At 41.2% G+C, this 24,502-nt stretch overlaps 1 protein-coding gene across 1 annotated transcript; it reads right to left on the bottom strand.

Annotated features, from left to right (window-relative positions):
- Positions 1-129: 129 nt before the first annotated feature.
- Positions 130-21,408, bottom strand: OXA1L (OXA1L mitochondrial inner membrane protein). Its single transcript, XM_019832796.3, has 10 exons — positions 21,253-21,408; positions 20,660-20,821; positions 19,731-19,944; positions 1,991-2,134; positions 1,653-1,738; positions 1,312-1,476; positions 1,037-1,141; positions 762-924; positions 596-676; positions 130-513 (listed from the first exon to the last, which is right to left on the bottom strand). The coding sequence occupies exons 1-10, from the start codon at positions 21,313-21,315 to the stop codon at positions 386-388; spliced, it is 1,311 nt and encodes a 436-aa protein (XP_019688355.3). The 5' UTR covers positions 21,316-21,408; the 3' UTR covers positions 130-385.
- Between the last annotated feature and the right edge of the window lie 3,094 nt (positions 21,409-24,502).

Here is a 24,502-nt window from a genome sequence, read left to right as displayed (position 1 = left end):
TGATCCAAGATAAATAAATGGATGGAAAAATCCATGTATGAGGTAGGAGTTTAAGATCATAATGCCAGTTGACAACACTGAGGCACTTCCTAAGAGCATGGGCAGGAGCAATTACCAATCAATCTATCCTACAGTTCATTTCCTTGTTTAATAAGTGTCAGAAAGCAGCATGGAGTACAGAGGTTTACTAATTCTGTGGATGGCAAGATCATTCGGCTCTTTTACACTTAGGGGTAAGAGTCTGTAGTGGAATCCACTTTCACAATGAAGATGTGTACAACACCTCAGAGTTTCTAAGGCCTGGGGCAATGACTCAGCGTCAAATCTTGTTCTGAGGCTGAGCCTTTGAAGAGAGAGCTCCTACCAGTGTGAGCAGAGATGGAATTCAGCTGAGTGTGTCACGCCAGGGCTGCTTTGACTTTGGGTTGGCACTGCTGCTACTCGGGGTGCTGGGAGGCTGATTCTTTCCAGGCTGTAGCAGAGGGTTGTGGGTGAAGGTCTGTCGTAAGGGACCTAGGGCAAGAGAAAACAAATCTCAATGAACAAAGGAAAGGAAGAAACAAATCACAGAATTTAGCCTGAAAGGGCTATTTACCCCTGGCTGCTAGCTCTAAGTGATTCTGCATGCGTCGTTCGCGCTCTTGTAGCTGATGAGCCAGTTCAGCGTTCTTCCACCCTGTGTAAAGAGGAAGGCAGTTGGGCCTCTACCCATTTTTTGACTACTTTCCCCCAATCCTGTTATACTGAGGGCACACCCTTACCTTTTTTGAAGCTTTTTAAGAAGCCTTCCTGTGGAAGTAATTTGTCAGAGTCATGCACCACACGCTGGGGGATTTTAAGTATAGTCCGTACGGCTGGAATCCGGAGGCAAGACACCTGGCCCAGGGAAAACACATTGGAGGAGAGCCAATACATGAACACAGCCTGGATGAAAAGAAAGAGACAATACTCAGAAACTGTCATCTGTTACTAGCTCGATGGGAGATGGCAAGGCTAGGTGGAAGGGCTTGGAGCCAGTTCCTCAGCCATTACCTACCGTGGGGAAATGGATAGTTATGGGCAAGACTGCTAGGGGCATCACTCTGATTATATTTCTCATCCACTGAAGATCAGAACTTTGTACACCAGTCTCAGCGCCTAACTGCCAAAAAAATAAAAAAGGAGCAAATGCACATCAATTTTAAAGAATCTGGCACAGATTTCAACCCATCAATTCTACTTCTCCAAGGGGCAAAGAATGACCATTCTGCATAACTACTTTACCCCTACTCCCCACTTTGCAGACCTGGCACTTGGCCAGCCTGGGCTTACCTCAAGGACACCCCACATTGTAGCAGTTACTACCAGTGGTAATATGTAGGTGGGGTCAGACAGTGTGAGATCCTGGAACCATAGGAGGCCACCTGTCTGCAGGCTGGGCACAGGAAGGTTGGCCATTTCTCTCAAGGCAATGAAGAAGGAGATGAAGATTGGGGCCTAGTACAAAGGATAAACAGTGTCAGGACCCTTTAGCAAAGGAGACATTCTCATTACTCCATTACTGAAAACTGTTATCACCACCACTGCTTTTTCGGGGTCTAAGGCATGGGAAACACAGAGGAGGCTATCTGACTGGTATGGGATAAAATCAGAAGGAAAATGTTTTTGCTTACCTGAGTCAGAGGTAGAATAAGAGGTCTAAAGAGTTTAATATCATGCTTTTTCTGGTAAAATGTCATTTCCGAGGAGGCCTTGTAAACTGTGAACAAGGGGAAATTAATGGTTGGGCTAACAGTTACATCAGTGGAGGTCACTATCCTTACTATCTGGCCCATGAAATTTCTACCTGACCCTTGCTAGTCACTGCAAACATTAGGCCCAAGAAGCAGGTACATCTTTACAACTTGCCCACCTCTAGTAACTCCCGATTTTGGTCATTCCCTTCCCTCAGCAGAATGTCAGCAAAGTGCAAATGTGGTCCGCTCCTACGTGCATTCTGCAGTTGACTCACACTCAGCATGGTCTCCTGCCAACTTGGCCTCTCTGATTCGAGTGGAAAACTTCTGGATCTCTGGCAAGTGGTTGTGGATCTTGGCTGCTTCTCGTTGGCCCTTCACGATGAGAGGAAACACCAGGCATCGGGCAAGGACTGTACCTGGAAAACATACACTAGGACTGAAGTGAAATTAAAGCAGTTCTGCAGCTAGAAGGCTGAAGGTCTTTAGGTCCTCACTGAAAGACTTTCTTATTCCAGTCTTTTCAACACTGCGACTCTTGCTGGAGGAGCCCAAAACAAAGGGCAGGGGTGACTTAGTTCCTTCAAGGCTTAGTCTTCTGCTTTGATATCACAATGTCTAGCATTAACTTCTGTAAGCAAATGGCCAGGAATACCGTTTATTTCCTTGAACAAAAGGAAGGTGACAGAAGATACTTCTCTAGATCAGTGGTTTCCAAACTCTTCTATTATCAATGGAACCCCCCGCCCCCAACTCTTAGGTGTAGCCCCAATACACGTAACAGATAAAATTGAGCTGCTCTGGATGAGGGGGTAGTCTGGCTACAGAACTGTTCAAGGTCTGGCCTTTTCTTTCCTCAGAGGCACCATTATAGAACTCTGGGGCTCCCAGGAATAAAGTTTGAAAACCACTATCTTAGAAGTCCCTAAGGTAGGAAGTAATTTGGTGGCCTACTGCTTTAGCTCCTATTTCTTTTCTTATATTTCCTATTTCTTGATAATTCCAACAAATACTTTATCTGTAGACAAGCAAGAGGGTCTGGGCTGAAAAAAGAGGGTGGTGGTAGTGGTAGTTGGGGGGGATATGGGCTTAGGCTTTATCAACATTATGATGGCTGATGTGGAGTGGAAAGAGAAGGGAAGCTAAGGATGAAACCGAGAATACTAGCCCTGAAGGAGGAGACCGAGAACTGGGCAAGGGCAATGGAAATGGAAAAATGTGGTCAGAAAGACTGGAAGAAAATCAGGAAAGATGATCACAAAAGCCATGGGATAGATTTCAAGGTCTAAAGTGTCTAATACAGGACCCTGGTCCCAAGAGGTCAAAATGGAGGAGGAGGAAAGATCATGAGCTTACATTCTCTCAAGGATATACCAAAATCTGTAACTACATATATAACTGTCTCTGAGAAAGAACTTCAGAGTAGAACAGATCTTATACAACTAAGGATATAAAGAAAAAGCCATTCTGAGCTGGATAGGAGGCAGAGACATGGTCTAGTCTGGAACCACGAGTGGGAGGGACTTCATAACCATAAAGGCTCTCCCTGTGAAATGAGGGTTCCAAGCCCCATATTAGGTTCCCAGGACTGGGGGACCTGCACTGGGAAGACAAGCCCCGTACAACATCTGGTTTTGATAACCAGCAAGGCTTATGTCTGGGAGAGCTGGAGTGCAATAGGAAACAGACTCTGCTTTTATTTTTTATTTAACAAAAATTTTTTTCCTTAATGTTTATTTATTTTTGAGACAGAGACGAGCGTGAGCAGGGGAGGGGCAGAGAGAGAGGGAGACATAGAATCTGAAGCAGGCTCCAGGCTCTGAGCTGTCAGCACAGAGCCTGACGCAGGGCTCGAACCCACGGACTGTGAGATCATGACCTGAGCTGAAGTCGGTCGCTTAACTGACTCAGCCACCCAGGCGCCCCCAGACTCTGCTTTTAAAGGGTACAGCACAATCTCACTTGCTGAAGGTTCAGTGCAGAGGCAGCAGTTAGAAAAATGGGCTACACATGGAAGAGATCCACAGACTAATTTTAGGGCATGTGCTGGCAGGGCAGGGATCTGTTGGAACATTCTCTGGGGATGGAAGAGCTGGTGGGCACCATTTCTGACATTCTCCATCTACTGTGCTAGCACCAGCTTGCTCAGCCCAACTCATGCACTGGCCAGGAGCCCCTCTTAAGTGGCTCCCTGCCCTCCCCCTCCCACCCAGCAGGTGGCCTCAGTCTGCACCAGAGCCACCCCCCCCAAGAGGTCCCTGCCCTGCCTGCTAGAGCACCTGCAACAGCTGGGCTTGGTAGCCAGCTATGCTGGGGCCAAACCCTCACACCAGCCCACCCAACAGTAGTAGTAGCTGGGCCTCTCAGACAGGATGGGGGGCAGCTCTACTTACCAGCACACCTGAAGAAGCTGTGGCTGAGCCTTGTAGACAGCTGTGTCAGGGGACAGCTCTGCAAACCATTGAGTCTGCACCAACAGAGACCCAGCCACAGGAGAAGGGTACACACCACTCACACAAGGAACCTCTAGGGCACCTGGCTCAGGTGGCCGGGGAGTTTGCACTACTGGACCTCACAGGACACCTTCTGCAAAAACTCATTCCTTCACAACCAGGAGACAGAAGTGATCTAACTAATATAAACACAGAGTTTAGGCAAAACGAAGAGCCAGAAAAGTATGTTCTAAACAAAAGAACAAGACAAAACCTCAGAAAAAGAACTAAACAAAGAAGAGATAAGCAATCTACCAGATACAAGGTTCTAAGTCATAAACGTACTCACTGAACTCCAAAGAATGGATGAACAGAATTTCAACAGAAACTATAAAATAGGGGCCAATGAGAGCTGAATACAATAAAATAAAAAGTACATTAGAGGGAATCAATAGCAGATTAGGTGATGCAGAAGAATGAATCAGATATCTAGAAGATAGTGGAAATCACCCAATGGGAACAGCAAAAAGAAAAAAGAAAAATACTGAGGATGATTTAAGGAACCTCAGGGATATCAACTGTACTAACATTGGCATCATAGGGATCTCAGAAGAAAGAGAGAAAGGGACAGAAAACCTATTTGAAGAGATAATGGGTGAAAAATTCCCTAACCTGTTAAAGGAAACAGACATCCAACTCCAGAAAGCAGAGACAATCCCAAAAAAAGAAGAACCCAAAAAGATGCACACTAAGACTAATTAATAAAAATTCCAACAGTTAAAGAATCTTAAAAGCAGCAAGAGGAAAACAACTACATACAAAAGAGCCCCCATAAGACTATTAGTTGATTTTTCAGCAAAAACTTTACAAGCCAGAAGGAGCACAATATATTCAAAGTGCCAAAAGGAAAAACTTACAACTGAGAATAGCCTACCCAGCAAAGTTATCATTCAGATTGAGGGAGAGATAAGGAGTTTCCCAGAGAAGCAAAAGCTAAAGAATTCATCAGCACCAACTAGCCTTATAAGAAATATTAAACAGAATTCTCAAAACAGAAAAGGCTATAATTAGAAATAAGACAATTATGAAAAAAAATCTCACTGGCAAAGGTAAACATATAATAAAGGGAGCAGATAACTGACTACAGACTTTAGTATGAAGGTTAAAAGACAAAAGTAATAAAATCACCTAGACCTACAATAATTAGTCAAGAGATACACAAAATATTAAATTCTAAGATAAGTCAAAAACAATGTAGGAATTTTCAAGTCATTTTTTGTACCACCTACCCATTCAAAGTATCATATAATTATTTCATAGGCTTTCTGAATAAAAGCTTTTAAAGCTTCAAAACAAAACAGACATCAAAATAAACTCCAAAAAACCCAAACACAAAAACCAAAACCTACAAAATGTGAGAAGGGGGACTAAAAATGTAGTGCTTTTAGAATGCACTTGAACTTAAAGCAACCATCAACTTAAAATAGACTGTTATACACATACAATGTTACATATGAACCTCATGGTAACCACACAGCAAATACCTATAATATACACACAAAAATAAAGAGAAAGGTATACAAACATGACACTAAGGAAAGTCACCAAATTACAAGGGAAGAGAAAGACAGGAACAGAGAAGAACTACAAAAACAAGCAGAAATTAAAAAAAATGGTAAGAAGTAAGGGCACCTGGCAGGCTCAGTTGGTAGAGCACGTGACTCCTGATTTTTAGGGGGCTGTGAATTTGAGCCCCACATTGGGTGTAGAGATTACTTAAAAAAAATGATAAAAAGTATATCTTTCAGTAATTACCTTGAGGGTAAATGAACTACATGTTCCAATCAAGACACAGGTGGCTGAATGGATTAAAAAAACAAGACTCTTCTATATGCTGCCTGTAAGAGACTCACATGTGATTCCTAAGAAGACAGACTGAAAGTGATGGAAAAAGATATTCCATGGAAATGAAAAGAAAATTGGGGTAGCAATACTTGTATCAGACAAAACTGAGTGACAAAAAAGGGCATTACATAATGATAAAAGGATCAATCCAAAGAGAATATAACACTTGGAAATATTTATGCACCCAACACAGGGGCAGCTAAATAAGTAACGGAAATGTTAACAGACAAAAAGGAAGAAATTGACACTTATACAATAAAGGTAGGGGACTTTAACATCCCTTTTACATCAATGGATAGACTGTCCAGACAGAAAATCTATAAGGAAACAGTTGCTTTAAACAACACATAAGACCAGAGACTTAATAGATATATACAAAGCATTCCATTCCGAAACAGCAGAATACAGGGGTACCTGGCTGGCTCAATCAGAAAAGCATGTGACTCCTTAGGAATGCAAGCTTGTACAGCCACTCTGAAAAACAGTATGGAGGTTCCACAAAAAATTAAAAATAGAACTACCCTACGACCCAGCAATTGCACTACTAGGTATTTATCCAAGGGATACAGGTGTGTTGTTTCGAAGGGGCACATGCATCCCAATGTTTATAGCAGCACTATCAACAATAGCCAAGGTATGGAAAGGGCGCAAATGTCCATTGATGGAGGAATGGATAAAGAAGATGTGGTTGTGTGTGTGCGTGCATGCGCACACACACACACACACGCACACATATACACACACAATGGAGTATTACTTGGCAATGAAAAAGAATGAAATCTTGCCATTTGCAACTACGTGGATGGAACGAGAGGGTATTATGCTAAGCGAAATTAGAGAAAGACAAATATATGACTTCACCCATGAAGACTTTAAGATACAAAACAGATGAACATAAGGGAAAGGAAGCAAAAATAATATAAAAATGGGGGGGGGGGACAAAAACATGGACTCTTAAACATGGAGAACAGACAGGGTTACTGGAGGGGTTACGGGAGGGTGGATGGGCTAAATGGGTAAGGGGCATTATGGAATCTACTCCTGAAATCACTGTTGCACTATATGCTAACTAACTTGGGTGTAAATTAAAAAAATAAATAAAAATTAAGAAAAAAAAAAAAAGAAAGAATGGCAAAAAAAAAAAAGAGCATTAACTCTTGATCTTGAGTTTGAACCTCATGTTGGGTGTAGAGATTACTAAAAATAAATAATAAACCTTAAAAAAATATTAAAACAACAACACAACACTCCCCAGTCAGAACACACATTCTTTTCAACTGCACATGGGACATCCTCCAGGATATATGTTAAGCCACAAACCAAGTCTTAATGAACTGAAAATTAAAATCATATCAAGCATCTTTTCTAACAACAATTGTATGACACTAAAAATCAATTACAAGAGGAAAAATGGAAAAGCCAAACATGTGGAGGCTAAACTACATGCTACTAAACAACCAGTGGGTCAAGGAGGACCTTGAGATAAATGAAGATGGAAACACAATAGTCCAAAATCTATAAGATGCAGCAAAAGCAGTTGAAAAAGGGCAGCTTAGATAGTAAAGACTTACCTTAGGAAACAAGAAAAATCTAAAACAATCTAACCTTACAGCTAAATGAACTAGAAAAAGAACAAAGCCCATGGGCGCCTGCATAGCTCAATTGGTTAAGTGTCTGACTTCAGCTCAGGTCATGGTCTTGCGGTTTGTGAGTTCAAGCCCCGTGTTGGGCTCTGTGTTGACAGCTCAGAGCCTGGAGCCTGTTTTGGATTCTGTGTTTCCCATCTCTCTCTGTCCCTCTCCTGCTCCTGCTCTGTGTCTTTATCTCTCAAAAATAAATAAACATTAAAAAAAAAAAAAATAAGAACAAAGCCCAGAATTAGTAGAGGGAAGGAAATAATAAAGATTACAGCAGAAACAAATGAAATAGATTAAAAAAGCAATACAGAAGATCAACAAATCTAAGGGATGGTCTTTTTTTTTTTTTAATATTTTATTTTTATTTTTGAGAGACAAAGCATGAGTGGGAAAGGGCAGAGAGGGGGACACAGGATCCAAAGCAGGCTCCAGGCTCTGAGCTGTCAGCACAGAGCCCGATGCAGGGCTAGAACTCACAAACTGCGCATCATGACCTGAGCTGACATCAGATGCTCAACCGATTGAGCCACCCAGGTGCCCCAAGAGGTGGTCTTTTAAAAAGAGAAACAAAATTGGGGCGCCTGGGTGGCTCAGTTAGTTAAACGCCCAACTTTGGCTCAGGTCATGATCTCGTGATTTGTGAGTTCGAGCCCCACTCCAGTCTCTGTGCTGACAGCTGAGCCTGGAGCCTGATTCAGATTCTGTGTCTCCCCCTCTGCCCCTCCCTCGCTTGCACTCACTCTCCCTCTCTCTTAAAAATAAATACACATTAAAAAAAGAAAAAAAAAGATAAAACAAAATTGATAAACTTTAGCCAGACTCATCAAGGAAAAAAAAAGAGAGGGCCCAAATAAAATCAGAAATGAAACAGAACAACCCATACCACAGAAACACAAAGGATTATAAGACGCTATTATAAAAAATATATGCCAACAAATGGGACAACCCAGAAGAAACATACAATCTTCTGAGACTAAATCAAGAAGAAATAGAAACTCTGGACAGACTGATTACTAGTAATGAAATTGAATTGTGAATCAAATTACCAACAAACAAAAGTCCCCAGATCAGACAGCTTCACAGTTGAATTCTACCAAACATTAAAGAAGAGTTTATACCAATCTTTCTCAAACTATTCCAAAAAACTGAAGAGGAAGAAAAAAGCTTTCAAACTCATTCTATAAGGCCAGTATTACCCTGATACCAAAGACATCACAAAAAAAAAGAAAACTGCAGGTCAATATCCTCGATGAACATATATGTAAAAATCCTCAACAAAATATTAGCAAACCGAATGCAACAATACATTAAAAGGATCACACAATATGATCAAGTGAGATTTATTCCAGGAATGCAAGGATGGTTAAATATATGCCAACCCATCGATGTTGACACACATTAACAAAAAGAATAAAAATCATCTCAAAAGATACAGAATAGGCATTTCATGATAATTTCAAAATCCATTTATGATTAAAAACTCTTGGGGCACCTGGGTTGCTCAGTTGGTTAAGCATCCGACTTTGTTTGGCTCAGGTCATGATCTCATGGCTCATAAGTTTGAGCCTTATGTCAGGCTCTGTGCTAACAGCTCAGAGCCTGGAGCCTGCTTCAGATTCTGTCTCCCTCTCTCTCTCTCTACCCCTCTTTCACTCATGCTGTCTCAAAAACAAATAAACATTAAAAAAAATTTTTTTTAAATGTTTTAAAAAAGTCTCAAAAAAGTAGGTATAGAGGGATATACCTCAACATGATAAAGGTCATCTATGACAAATCCTCAGCTAACATACTGAATAGTGAAAAGCTGAAAGCTTTTCCTCTAAGATCAGGAACAAGACAAGGATGCCCATTCTCATTGCTTTTAACAATATGAGGTGCACCTTGGAGATGTTGCAGTTTTGGTTCTAGACTACCAGTAAAGTAGTTACCACAATAAAGAGAGTCAAATGCATTTACTCGTTTCTCAGTGCATATAAAAGTTATGTTTACACTATGCTGTAGTTTATTAAGTGCAATAGTATTATGTCTAAAAAAATAATATACATACCTTAAAAGTACTTTATTGGGGCACCTGAGTGGCTTAGTTGGTTAAGCATCCAACTTCAATTCAGGTCATGAGCTCATGGTTTGTGAGTTTGAGCCCCATGTCGGGCTCACTGCTGTTAGTGCAGAGCCCACTTTGGATCCTCTTTCCCCCACTTCTCTCTGCCCCTCTCCCACTTGCACTCTCTTGCTCTTAAAAATAAACATTAAAAAAAAAAAAAAAAAGGTACTTTATTGCTAAAAAAAAGTACCTCTGAGCTTTCAGCAAGTTATCTTTTGGCTCCTGGAGGGTCTTGCCTTGATACTGATGGATGGCTGCTGACCAGGTGGTTGCTGAAAGCTGGAGGTGGCCGTGGCAATTTCTTAAAAAAGATGGCAGTGAGGTCTGCTGCACCAATTGACTCTTCCTTTTATGAATTTCTCTGTAGAATGCAATGCTGTTTGATAGCATTTTATCCACATTAGAACTTTCAAAATTGGAGTCAATCCCTGCTACTGCTTTATCACCTAAGTCTGTGTAATATTCCAAATCCTTTATCATTTAACAGTCTTCATAGTATCTGCACCAGGAATAAATCCATCTCAAGAAACCACTTTCTTTGCTCTTCATAAGAAGCAACTCCTTATCTATTCAAGTTTTATCATGCGACTGCAGCAATTCAGTCACATCTTGAGGCTCCCTTTTAGTTTTCTTGCTATTTCTATCTTATCTGCAGTTACTTCCTCCATTGAAGTCTTGACCCCCTCAAAGTCATCCATGAGGACTGGAATTGGAACTTATATCATACTCTTATTAATGTTGGTATTTTGACCTTTTCTCATGAATCGTGAATGTTTTTTATGGCATCTAGGATGGTGAATCCTTTCCAAAAGGTTATCAATTTACTTTGCCCAGATCTATCAGAGGAACCACAATCTATGGCAGCTTTAGCTTTACAAAATGTATTTCTTAAAAATTATGACTTAAAATTACTCCTTAATCCATGGGCTGCAGAATGGACGTTGTATTAGCAGGCATGATAACATCAGTCTTGTATACCTCCATCAGAGCTCTTAGGTGACCAAGTCCATTGTCAATGAGCAATATTTTGAAACGAATCTTTTTTTCCTAAGGACTAGGTCTCAATGGTAGGCTTAAAATATTCAGTCCATGTTGTAAACTGATGTGCTGTCACCCAGGCTTTGTTCTATTTATAGAGCACAGGCAGGGTAGATTTAGCATAATTCTTCAGGGCCTTGCAATTTTCAAAATGGGAAATGAGCACTGGCTTCGACTTAAAAGATTAAAACAATTTTTTAAATGTTTATTTTTGAAAAAGAGAGAGGGGTGCCTGGGTGGCTCAGTCGGTTTAGCATCCGACTTGGGCTCAGGTCATGATCTCATGGTCTGTGAGTTCCAGCCATGCGTCAGGCTCTGTGCCGACAGCTCAGAGCTTGGAGCCTGCTTCGGATTCTGTGTCTCTGTCTCTGCTCCTCCCCAGCTTGGACTCTCTCTCTCTCAAAAATAAATAAGAGATTTAAAAATATACATAATGAAAAAAAAAAGAGAAAAGAGTGTGAGTGGGGGAGGGGCAGAGAGAGAGGGAGGACACAGAATCTGAAGCAGGCTCCAGCCTCCAAGCTGTCAGCACAGAGCTGACGCAGGGCTCAAACCATGAGATCATCACCTGAGCCCAAGTCGGAAGCCTAACTGACTGAGCCACCCAGCCACCAAAGGGTGTCTTGCCTCCCAGTTGGGAAATCGAACCAGGTCTCCTACATGACAGGTGGGGATACTCACCACTATACTAACAAGGACAGCTCAACTTAAAGCCATCAGTTGTATTAGTTCCTAACAAGAGTCTGCCTGTCCTTTGAAGATAGACATTGACTTCCCTCTAGCTGTGAAAGTCCTAGATGACATCTTCTTCCAATATAAGGCTTCTCATCCATGTTGAGAATCTGTTGGTTAGTGTGATGACTTTTGCCTTCCTCACTAAATTTAATCATTTCTAGCTTTTATGGTGAGACATGTGACTATTCCTTTCACTTGAACAATGAGAGGTCACGGTAGGGTTATTAACCCTAATTTCAGGCCTAATTTCAATATTGTTGTGCCCTGGGAAGGCCTGAAGAAAGGGAGAGAGATGGGGGAATGGCTGGTTGGTAGAATAGTCAGAACACACACATTTATTGATTACATGCTCTGTCATATATGGGTACAGTTTGTGACACTCCAAAACAATTACAATGGTGGGGCGCCTGCATGGCTCAGTCGGTTAAGCGTCCGACTTCAGCTCAGGTCACGATCTCGCGGTCCGTGAGTTTGAACCCTGCGTCGGGCTCTGGGCTGATGGCTCAGAGCCTGGAGCCTGCTTCCGATTCTGTGTCTCCCTCTCTCTCTGCCCCTCCCCCGTTCATGCTCTGTCTCTGTCTCAAAAATAAATAAACGTTAAAAAAAAAAAAATTAAAAAAAAAATTACAATGGTAGCATCACAAAACACTGTAACAAATATAATAAAAAAGTTTTAAGTGAGAATTACCAAAATGTGACACAGAGACAGGAAATGAGCAAATGCTGTTGTAAAAATGGCACTGATAAGACTTGCAAGATGCAGGGTTGCCACAAACCTTCAATATGTAAAAAATGCATTATCCACAAAGTACAATTAAGTAAGTTATACCTGTACTGGAAGTCCTACCACAGCAATAGATGAGAAAAAGAAATAAAAGCCATCCAAACTGGAAAAGAAGCAAAACCATTAGTATTTGCAGATGACACATTACTATATACAGAAAACCCTAAAGACTTTATCCAAAAATGATCGGAATAAATGAATTCAGTAAATCTGCAGGATACAAAATTAATACTGAGGAACAAATTTAACCAAGGAGGTGAAACACTTGTACTCTGAAAACTATAAGACACTGATTATAGAAACTGAAGGCAATACAAATAATGGAAAGATATACTGTGTTTATGGACTGAATTAATACTATTAAAATGTCCATACTACCGGGCTTCCTAAGGTGGCAATGTAGGAAGACACTGAACTCACCTCCTACATGGACACACCAAATCTACACCTATTTACAAAGCAATTCCTCCTGAAGAACCGAGGGCTGACTGAACAGCTTCTGCACAATGGAAGATAGATCACATAGAGAAAGGCAAGAGAGATGGACACACACTAATGAAGGGAACCTCCATGCCCCAGCACTGTGAACCGCAGTGGGGAGGGACTGCATTGAGGGATCACAAGCAGTTTCTTCTACCCTGGGCGCACAAAAAAAGCAGCAGTATGAAAGAGCAACTGGCTGGCTCAGTCAGTAGAGCATGAGACTCTTGATCTCAGGGTGGTGAGTTTGAGCCCTACACTGGGGGTAAATTACAATCGATTAATCAATCAGCAACTAAATTACAAAGCAACTGGTTTTAGAACCCTGCCAAACAGTGGAGAGCTGCTGGAACTCTCTCTAGCACTGAGGGGCTGGAGAATGTCAGAGTTTACATTGTCCTTCCACCTTGATAGCACTGATGGGAGGCAGGGTCTAGGTGCCATAGCTGGCCTGCTGCCGCACGAGCCCCAGGACACTAACCCATACCAACCCTGGATAAACTAGGTTACAGAAAAAATAAAAGCTGTGGTTTAAAAAGGTTCCAGTTGTAGAACTCCACCAAATGACAGGGCAGCTGCTGGATCTCTTCAGGTCAGTGGGGCTTGCGAGTGCCACAATTTATGTTCCCCTTCCACCTTGATCACATGGACGGGAGCCAGGTCTGAGTACCCTAGCCAGCCTACCTTTTCAGTGAGCCCCAGGATCTTAGCCCATAACAGTCCAAGCCATCCCACCAAAGCAGCCCTTGTGTGGCACATGCTAGTTAGTGCTTACTATAATTCCAGTTGTCTGGCCAAGGTGCCATAGGCACAAAGTAGCCTGAAACATCCCACACCTGCAACACTTCAGCTTCAGAGGACTTCCTAGGGCATCCCTGGTGCAGAGTGCTCTGGGACCTCCCAGCACATGCTTGCTTTGCCTCCACCCATCCTGCCAGGGTGCTCCCTGTGTGGAACTCCCCAAGACACCTTCCCTCCCCCAGCCTAAATCCACTTTAGCTTCAGCTGTCCTGCTGGGACACCCTCTGTGTGAAGAACTTTAAGAAGATTGAGATCATCTTTTCTGACCACAAGAGTATGAAACTAAACCCCAAAACCCTCACAAACACGTGGGGGCTAAAACATGCTACTGAACAACCAATGAAATCAAAGAGGATATGAAAAATACCTTGAGATTAGTGAAAATGAAAACATAATGGTTCAAAATCTTTGGAACAAATATCTTTAGAAGCAAAAGTAGTTCTAAGAGGGAAACTTACAGCGATACAAGAAAAAAGAAAAATTTCATATGATCTAACCTTACACCTAAGTGAACCAGATAAAAAGAGACCAAAATTAGAAGGAAGGAAATAATAAAGATCAGAGCAGAAATAAATGAAATGGAGACGGAATAAAAATGATAGAAAAGATCAGTGAGGGGCGCCTGGGTGGCTCAGTCGGTTAAGCGTCTGACTTCGGCTCAGGTCATGATCTTGTGGTTCATGAGTTCAAGCCCCACACTGGGCTCTGTGCTGACAGCTCAGAGCCTGAAGCCTGCTTCAGATTCTGTCTCCGTCTCTCTCTGCCCCTTCCCCACTCATGCTCTGTTTCTTTATCAAATATAAATAAAACATTAAAAAAAAAAAAAAAAGATCAGTGAAATCAAGAATTGGTTCCTTGAAAAGATAAACCAAATTAATAAACCTTTAGCCAGACTCATCACAAAGAGGATCTAAATAAATAAAATCAGAAATGAAAGAGAATACTACTACACACACACACACACACACACACACACACACACACACACACACACACTGGAGTATTACTTGGCAATGAAAAAGAATGAAATCTTGCCATTTGCAACTACATGGATGGAACTAGAGGGTATCATGGTGAGTGAAATTAGAGAAAGACAAATATATGACTCCATTCATATGAGGACTTTGAGAGACAAAACAGATGAACATAAGGGAAGGGAAGCAAAAATAATATATAAAAACAGGGAGGGGGACAAAACATAAGAGACTCTTTAATATGAAGAACAAACAGGGGGCTACTGAAGGGGTTGAGGGAGGGGAATGGGCTAAATGGGTAAGGGGCATTAAGGAATCTACTCCTGAAATCATTGTTGCACTATATACTAATTTGGATGTAAATTAAAAAAATTAAAAAAAAAAAAAAGAAAGAGAATAATACCACAGAAACACAAAGGATTGTAAGACATTACTATAAATAATTACATGCCAACATTATATGGGACAACCTGGAAGAAATAAATTCCTAGAAACATACAATCTTCTAATACTGAATCAGGAAGAAATAGAAAATCTGAACAGACTGATTACTAGTAATGAAATTGGCAATCAAGCTCCCAAAAAACAAAAGTCCAAGACTAGAGAACTTCATAGGTGAATTTTACCAAACATTTAAAGAAGAGCTAATCTTATCCTTCTTAACCTATCCTTCTTAAACTATTCAAAAAACTGAAGACGAAGGGAAGCGTTCCAAACTCATTCTATAAGGCCAGTATTACCCTGATACCAAAACCAAAGACACTACAAAAAAAAAAAAACAACAAAAACTACCTGGCCGATATCTGTGATGAACACAGATGCAAAAAAACCTCAACAAAATATTACTGAATCGCATTCAAGAATACATTAAAAAAAAAAAAGTTTATTTACTCATTTATGAAAGACAGCCAGTGAGTAGGGGAGGGGCAGGAGAGGGAGACAGAGCATCCCAAGCAGGCCTCAAACTCACAAAATGTGAGATTATGACCTGAGCCGAAATCAAGAGTCAGATATTTCCCCAACTGAGCCACCCAGGCACCCCAAGAACTTTTGCTTTAAGATCAGGAACATGCCAAGTATGTCCCCTCTTGCCACTTGTATTCAACACAGCACTGGACATTCTAGCCACAGCAATCAGATAAAAAAAAAGAAATAAAAGGCATCTAAATCAGTAAGGAAGAAGTAAAACTGTCACTATTTTCAAATGACATACATAGAAAAACCTTAGAACTCCACTAAAAAAAATGATTACAATATATGAAAATTAATAAATGAAAATAAAGCTGCAAGATACAAAATTAACATACAAAAATGTCTTGCATTTCTACAGACTAATTATGAAGTAGCAGAAAGAGAAATTAAGAAACAACTCCATTTAAAACTGCACCAAAAGGAATAAAATATCTAGGGATAAATTTAACTAAGCAAGTGAAAGACCTGTCTGAAAACTGTAGAAGACTGATGAAAGAAACTGAAGACAACACAAATAACTGAAAAGATACACCATGCTCATGGATTGGAAGAAAACTGCTAAAATGTCCATACACCCAAAGCAATCTACAGATTCAATGCAATCCCTATCAAATAAAATACCAATTACATTTTTCACACAACTAGAAGAATTCTAAAATTTGTATGGAACCACATAAGACCTTAAATAGCCAAAACAATCATAAGAACAAAAATGAAAGTATCACAATCCCAGATTTCAAGATCTATTACAAAGTTATAAAACAGTAGGTACTGGCACAAAAACAGACACATAAACTAATGCGAACACAATAGAATCCAGAAATAAACCTACATTTACATGGTCAATTAATCTTTGACAAAGGTGGCAAAAATATACAATGGAGAAGAGACAGCCTCTTTAATAAACGGTGTTGTTAAAATTGGACAGCCACATGCAAAAGAATGAAACTGGAATCACTTTCTGACACCATATACAAAAATAAACGAAACTAGATTAAAGACTTCAATGTGAGACCAGAAGCCATAAAATTCCTAGAAGAAAATATAGGCAGTAAATTTCTGGACATCAGCTTTAGCAATATTTTTCTGGGTATGCCTTCCCAGGCAAGAGAAATAAAAGCAAAATAAACTATTGAAACTACACCAAAACAAAAAGTTTTTGCACAGTGAATGAAACCATCAACAAACCAAAAAGGTAAACTACTGAATGGGAGAAGATATTCGCAAATGATATAATCAATAAGGGGTTAATATCCAAAATAAAGAACTTCTACAACTCAATATCCAAAAAACAGTACAATTAAAAAATGGGTAGAGGCCCTGAATAGGCATTTCTACAAACACATGCAGATGGCCAACAGACAAATGAAAACGTGCTAGGGGTGTCTGAGTGGCTCAGTGGGTTAGGCATCTGACTCTTGATTTCGGCTCAGGTCATGAAATCAAGATTCGTGAGTTTGAGCCCCTTGTCGGGCTCTACCCTGACAGTGCAGAGCCTGCTTGGGATTCTGTCTCCCTCTCTCTCTCTGCCATTCCCCTGCTTGCTCTTTTTCTCTCTCCCTCTCAAAAATAAATAAGTATTAAAAAAACAACAACAAAAAAGAGACAGAGGGGTGCCTAGGTGGCTCAGTTGATTGAGTGGCGACTTGGTTTCAGCTCAGGTCATGATCTCATGGGTTTATAAGTTTGAGCCCTGTATTGGGCTCTATGCTGATAGTGCAGAGCCCGCTTGGGAGTCTCTCTCTGCCCCTCCCCCCTCTCAAAAATAAAATATACAAACATAAAAAAAAAAAGAAAACATGCTAAACATCACTAATCATCAGGGAAATGCAAATCAGAGCCAAAATGAGTTATCACCTCAACATCTGTCAGCATGGCTAGAATAAAAAAGAAGTAAATGTTGATAAGGATGTGGAGAAAAGAAACTCATCGTGCGCTGCTGGTGAGAATGTAAAATAGTACAGCCACTGTGGAAAACAGCATGGCAGTTCCTTAAAAAACTAATAATAGAAATACCATATGATCTAATCATCCCACTGCTGGGGATTTACCCAAAGAAAATGAAAACAGTACTTCAAAAATATATATATACCCCTAAGTTCATTGCAGCATTATTTACAACAGCCAAGATATGGAAGCAACTGTCCATTCATAGGTGAATGGCTAAAAAAGGTGTAGTGTATACACACACAGCAGAATATTATGCAGCCATAAAAAAGAATGAGATCTTGCCATTTGTGACATGGATGGACCTACAGGGTATTATGCTATGTATAGTCAGAAGGAGAAAGACAAATACAGTATAATTTCACTTATATGTGGAATCTAGAAAACCAAACAGACCCGTAGATATAGAGAACAATCTGGATGTCAAAAGGGAGGGGGTTGGCAGAGATGGGTAGAATAGGAGATGAAAAGGCACAAACTTGGGGCACCTGGGTGGCTCAGTCGGTTAAGTGTCCAACTCTTTTTTTTTTTTTTTTTAAAGTTTATTTATTTTGAGAGAGACAGAGCACAAGTTGGGGACAAGCAAAAGAGAGGGGGACAGAGGATCCAAAGCGGGCTCCTCACTGATAGCAGAAAGCCTGATGCAGGGTTCAAACCCATGAACCAGCAGATCATGACCTGAACCGAAGTCAGATACTTAACCGACTGAGACACCCAGGTGCCCCTAAGCATCTTGCGTTTGCCTCAGGTCATGATCTCATGGCTTCTGAGTTTGAGTCCCACAATAGGCTCTGTGCTGACAGCGAGGAGCTTGCTTGTGTTCCCCCCCTCTCGCCCCCCACTTGCTCTCAAAATAAGTAAATTAATTAATTAAATGGTACAAACTTCCAGGGGTGCTAGGTTGGCTCAGCTGGTAGAGCATGCGACTCTTGATCTCGGGGTTGTTGAGTTTGAGCCCTGAGATCAAGAGCTGCATGCTATACCGACTGAGCCAGGTATTGCTTAAATAAATAAAAAACAAAGGTACAAACTGCCAGTTATAAATAAAGAAGACATAGGTATGCAATGTACAGCACAGGGAATATAGTTAATAACACTGTTAACAACTTTATATGGTGACATCGTGGTCACTTCATAAGGTATAAATGTTGAAACACTATGTTGTACACCTGAAACTAACATAATATTGTGTACCAACTACACTCCAATAGAATAAACTGGGGGAGAAAGTCTAACACAGAAAGGCTGAATATGAAAAGAAATATGGGCTTAGCTGATGTCACAGACAGTTAAAATGAGGTGTTATTAATAAGTCAGATTGTTAAGTGTCAAAGAGTGGAAAGAAGTCCACTGCATGCAGGATAGTCTTTTAAAATAACAGCTATGAAAGGAGAAAGAACAAAGGATGAAGGGACTTTTTCCTCAAGAAATACATGGTATGTTTGAACATGTTTATATTTTCAGAATAGGGCAGTAAAAAGACACAAGAGACAGGATGATCTCTGGCGCACGGTGTAGGAAGAAACAGAATTTATAGTCTTCGCCTACAGGAGGAACAATGTGGGCATCTTCCACTTTGGGGGGTTTTAAGTGCCTGGCCTGACCTTCTATTCACCTAAACCAGGGCAGCTTCATCACTGTTAACAAGGTCTCCTTAATCTAACCCCATGCTCACATTCAAATATCTACATTTCTTGAATCTCAGATGATCTAGTGATTTGATAATACCTGTTAGGGAAAGATAAGTAGAGTGTATCTAAGTATCAAGGATCTCTCTCACCTGAGTCATCTCCTTTTCTGACCCCTAAACTTCTGCAACTACAGTTGACCTTTGAACAACAGGGGTTTGAACCGCATGGGCCCCCTCATACAGGGATTTTTTTTTTTTTATAGCACTGTAAATGTATTTTCTCTACCTTACTTTATTGTAAGAATATAATATAGAATACATATAACACACAAAATATGTATTAGTTGTTTATGTTATCAGTAAGGCTTCTAACAGTTGGCTTTTAGCAGTTAAGTTTTGAGAAGTGAAAAGTTATACATGGATTTTCAACTGTTGAGTGGGGCAGGCACCCCTAACCCCCAGGTTATTCAAGGGTCAGCTGTAATCCCTCCCATCCACGTATAGAACTGCTATCTTTAAAGTTCTACTTCTAAGTTCCCATTTCCTCTACCCTTGACCAGGATGTATTCCCCTTACATGCAGCAATGGCCCCCCACCAAGGTAGGCCCAGGTTAACATGCATAAATTCCAGTAAGTTCTGAATTAGTCCCACTGGGGTGTATGACCCCAGCCCCAGTTCAGCGAAGCTCTGTTCTGCAGCAGTTTGGATTACATCTGCAGTCTCTCCAGAAGCCACCTCCGTTATGGCTGTGGGTGGGGGAGTTGCAGGAATGACAGGAGGGGCCTGAACCTGTGCAAAAGGAAGCCATGTGTAATACTCAGTAGGGGGGACATAAGAAATCACAGGTCCCCTAAAATAATAACTAATATCAAATCAGGTTGTTCTATTGACTTTCTATTTCTCATTCTCCCAGGTTAGTCTACAGTGTACATGGAATTCAAAGCTTAAAAAGGACATTTTACTTTCTCCTCTAGGCAGGAAGATAAGTTACTTAGAGTAAGATTTCATGTCTTCTCTTCCTATTAGGAAGTTATTTCTTCTATCATTGTTTTCCAAACTTCAGTCATTTGAGCATCACTGGCATGATTTTGCAGATACTGAAACTATCAAAATTTTTACTTAAAACAATTTAGTTTTTAAGACCAAAATATTTACTTGGTCTCACCATCAGAAATATTAATAGCCATGAAGTCCTTGATTTGCAAGTTATAACTTTTCTAATACACACGCACACCTGGAATCACATCTAAACCATCAGTGGCTTGCCACCATTATGGCAAACAATGCCTTGTACAGCACTTAAATCTCTCCGGCTGTACTGTCAGTCATTTCCCCACTGACTTGAAAATCTATCCCAGGCAGAGATACTACCATTTTAGGGAGCTGTGTGGAGTGTGGCCAAGAACTCTTTGCCACATTCCCTCTCCATGTAGTTAAAACAAAATAGAAACAAATCAACCAACAAACCCCACTCCTAACGTCGCAGGGACTAATCGCCTCTTACCTGGGCTTCTGAGAACAAGATCACAGAGGTACTGAGGCCCCGTGGGCCAGGGGCCGCGAGGAGGACATAGTGCGGGCGCTCGCAGCACCGGCCGGCTGGGAAGAGGTGCCCCGCGGTCAGCGGTTTTCGGGGCCAATGTGAGGGCCCTGCGACGCTGTGGAACTGAGAGGGTAGAAGGAGGATGGGGCCCTCTTATCGGAGCAGATGTCGTTCATCATGCTCATTTGCCACGAAGCAGGCAGCCCGCCACCACAGGTGAGGGCACTGCTACTCTCCGCGCGCAGATGGCTGGCCCGAAGGCATGCAACTTGTTGAGTCCTGGTTCTCGGTTACCACAGACCCACCCGGGAGCACAGAGGTCGAGGTTAAGGTTTCCGTGGCAGGGGTGACAACGGGACCCGTGAATAATTAACTATACGCGGCCGCTGAGGCCGCACGGCCGGGGCCGCAACCCTCCCGCGTCCTGAGGCGAGCCGAGGTCAAGAGAGACAGGTCCTGGTGGGCAGGTCATGCTGTCCCTGGCACAAGCTGTCTCGGGCTCGGGCCACAGGGACAGGGTAGCATTCGGGCGCTCAGCCCTGGGGCATCCTTACCTGACGCTGTGGCCGTAACAGGCGAAGAAGCTCCCGGCGTCCGCACATCAATCCCATCGCCATTTTGCCGGGAAGAAGCCTTGCGCTCGCGCCTGCGCACTCAGAACTTTAGCCTCGCGGGAAGAGGCCATTTTGGAAATGGGCTTGAAGCCAGAGCTATTGCCACGATCAGGTGGTAAACGGGACTGAAACCTGGCGGCCATATTTGAAGTGGGTACGAAGACGCTAAGGGTCCTTTTAACAAGATCGTGCAGGGTTTTCAGGACTTTGAAAGATTTAAATTAAGAGCCCCGGGAGAGGCGGTCTGGTAGTGACTGCAAACCTTGGGGCTTGGGCTCTTTTCCTCTGTCTCGTAAATCCGCGATTCACCTCTGATTTGTAGAGTTAAAAAATAGCTTCGAGACAGTCTTGGCTGTGCTTGGCGTAGATTTTTCCTGCCCAGTGATGTTCGACTTTTATTGCTAGATAATATTGTAATTGCAGATTAAGTGAAATGTGAGGATAGTCTGGCGTCTGACAAAAATGGAGGGAAGGCAACTTATAGGAAGGAAATATTTTCCTCCCAGATAAAAAGACAAAGCTTCAAGAGGGGACTCTACCTTTCACCTTTCCCTTCCTTAAGTGGGGTTGCGTGTGGATCATCTGATGACCATGAGGGGACAAATCTAAAAGGGGACAAATCTAAAGATGAGAAACTAACGTGTTGAAGATGATGGTATGGAAAGAGAGAAAAACCCTGAATACTTGGTGATGTCATTCAGGTACCAAGCTTGGTACCACCTGTATCTAGACTGCTGTATAAGATAATTAAAGGTCTTTATTGTCCAGGCTCTAAATCTCTGTTGCTTGGGTGTTTGCTTCTTTTTTTTTTTCCCCAACGTTTATTTATTTTTGGGACAGAGAGAGACAGAGCATGAACGGGGGAGGGGCAGAGAGAGAGGGAGACACAGAATCGGAAACAGGCTCCAAGCCATCAGCCCAGAGCCTGACGCGGGGCTTGAACTCAGGGACCGCGAGATCGTGACCTGGCTGAAGTCGGACGCTTAACCGGCTGCGCCACCCAGGCGCCCCGTTGGGTGTTTGCTTCTTAAAGCTGAAAGCATTCCTAAAGTTATATGAGGTGAACTCTCCCTAAGGAAAAAAAGTTCTGCTCAGAATGGTGGAAGTTGGTTACAGTTGAATGCTTACAACTTCTTTCAAATTACAGAGTGCTTTTTGAATAACATAGTTTGGAAAGATACAGTAGCCAGATATTATTTCAGTCACTATTATTTGGGGATGATTATGAATGCACCATACAGAAATGGTAAAAATAGGCAAAAAGAAAAAAATACAATCCAGATTTAGTAATAAGTAGGGGTTATGCCCTATCAATCACATATGTTGGGTACTATTGTAAATAAGATTTTAAAGGTTACTTTAAAAAATACAGTTAGAGGTGATGACAAATATACAACTACAGCACACTTGGGTAAATAAAAACCCAAACTGATACTTTGGTGGCCCCAAATGAACCATCTGTCACAGTATTTGCATCCTTGTATAGTCTTGTACAACCACTATGGAAAATAGTATGGAAGTTCCTCAAAAAATTAAGAACTACCATAGAATCCAGCATTTCCATGTTTGGGAATATATCTGAAGGAAACAAACACTACATCAAAGACATATCTGCACTTTTGTGTTCATAGTAAGTAGCATTAGGTATAATAACCAAGATATGGAAACCACCCAGATATCTGTGGAAGGATACATGGATAAAGAAATAGTGGTATAGGGGCACCTGGGTGGCTCAGTCGGTTGAGCGTCCAACTTTGGCTCAGGTCATGATCTTGGGGTCTGTGGGTTTGGTCCCCATGTCAGGCTCTGTGTGGACAGCTGGAAGCCTGGAGCCTGTTTCAGATTCTGTGTCTCCCTCTCTTTCTCTGCTCCTCCCTGCTCATGCTCTGTCTCTCTCTTAATAATAAATAAACATTAAAAAATTAAAAAAAAATTATGGTATAAATATACAATGGAAACTTATTCACCACAAAAAAGAAGGAAATCCTGCCATGTGTGACAACATGGGTGGATCTTGAGGGCATTATGCTAAGTGAAATAAGTCAGACAGAGAAAGACAAATACTGTATGATCTCATTTTTATGTGGAATTAAAAAAACACATCAAAACCCCTAAAAAACAAACTTATAGAAAAAGAGATCAGATTTGTGGTCACCAGAGACAGGGGTGGGGAGGTAGGGGAATTGGATGGAGATGGTCCAAAGGTACAACTTCCAGTTACAAGATAAATAAGTACTGGGGTTGTAATATACAACATGATGACTATAGTTAACACTGATGTATGGTGCATTTGGAAGTTGTTAAAAGAGTAGATCTTAGGAGTTCTCACAAGATAAAAACCATTTTTTTTCTTTTTTTTTTTGTATGAGATGATGGATGTTAACTAAACTTATTGTGGTAATTGTTTTGCAATGTAAACGTATATTAAATTATGACATTGTAAACTTACACAATATTATATGTCAATTATATGTCAATAAAGCTGGGAAAAAAGAAGGTTCTAAGGGAATATATAAAAAATTTTACTGGAATAGGGGCACCTGGGTGGCGCAGTCGGTTAAGCGTCCGACTTCAGCCAGGTCACGATCTCGCGGTCCGTGAGTTCGAGCCCCGCGTCAGGCTCTGGGCTGATGGCTCGGAGCCTGGAGCCTGTTTCCGATTCTGTGTCTCCCTCTCTCTCTGCCCCTCCCCCGTTCATGCTCTGTCTCTCTCTGTCCCAAAAATAAATAAACGTTGAAAAAAAAATTAAAAAAAAATTTTACTGGAACTGATAGGTAAATTAGGCAAGGTTGCTGCATACAAGGTCAAAAATCAATTGCATGTACAAAAATCAATTGCATTTTTATACATTAATAATGAACAACTAGAAATAAAAAATACCATTTATAAGACCATCAAAACCAAGAAACATTTATGAGTACATTTAACAAAATATATGTGTGACTTATATAGTGACAGCTACAGAACATTACTGAGAGAAAATTTAAAGGGCCTAATCAAATGGAGAGATATACCATGTTGATGGGCTGTAAGACTCAATATTGTTTAGATGTTGATTCTTCTTAAAGTGATTTACAGCAATCTCAGTCAAAATCCTAGAATTTTGTAGAAATTGACAATTAATACATTTATACGAAAAATGTAAAAGACCTGGAATAGACAAAATACTTTTTTTTTATTTTTTTTTAAC

This window comes from Felis catus, chromosome B3, assembly GCF_018350175.1.
Source record: "Felis catus isolate Fca126 chromosome B3, F.catus_Fca126_mat1.0, whole genome shotgun sequence".
Taxonomy (NCBI): Eukaryota; Metazoa; Chordata; class Mammalia; order Carnivora; family Felidae; genus Felis; species Felis catus.
This window is presented reverse-complemented; position numbering and strand designations above follow the sequence as displayed.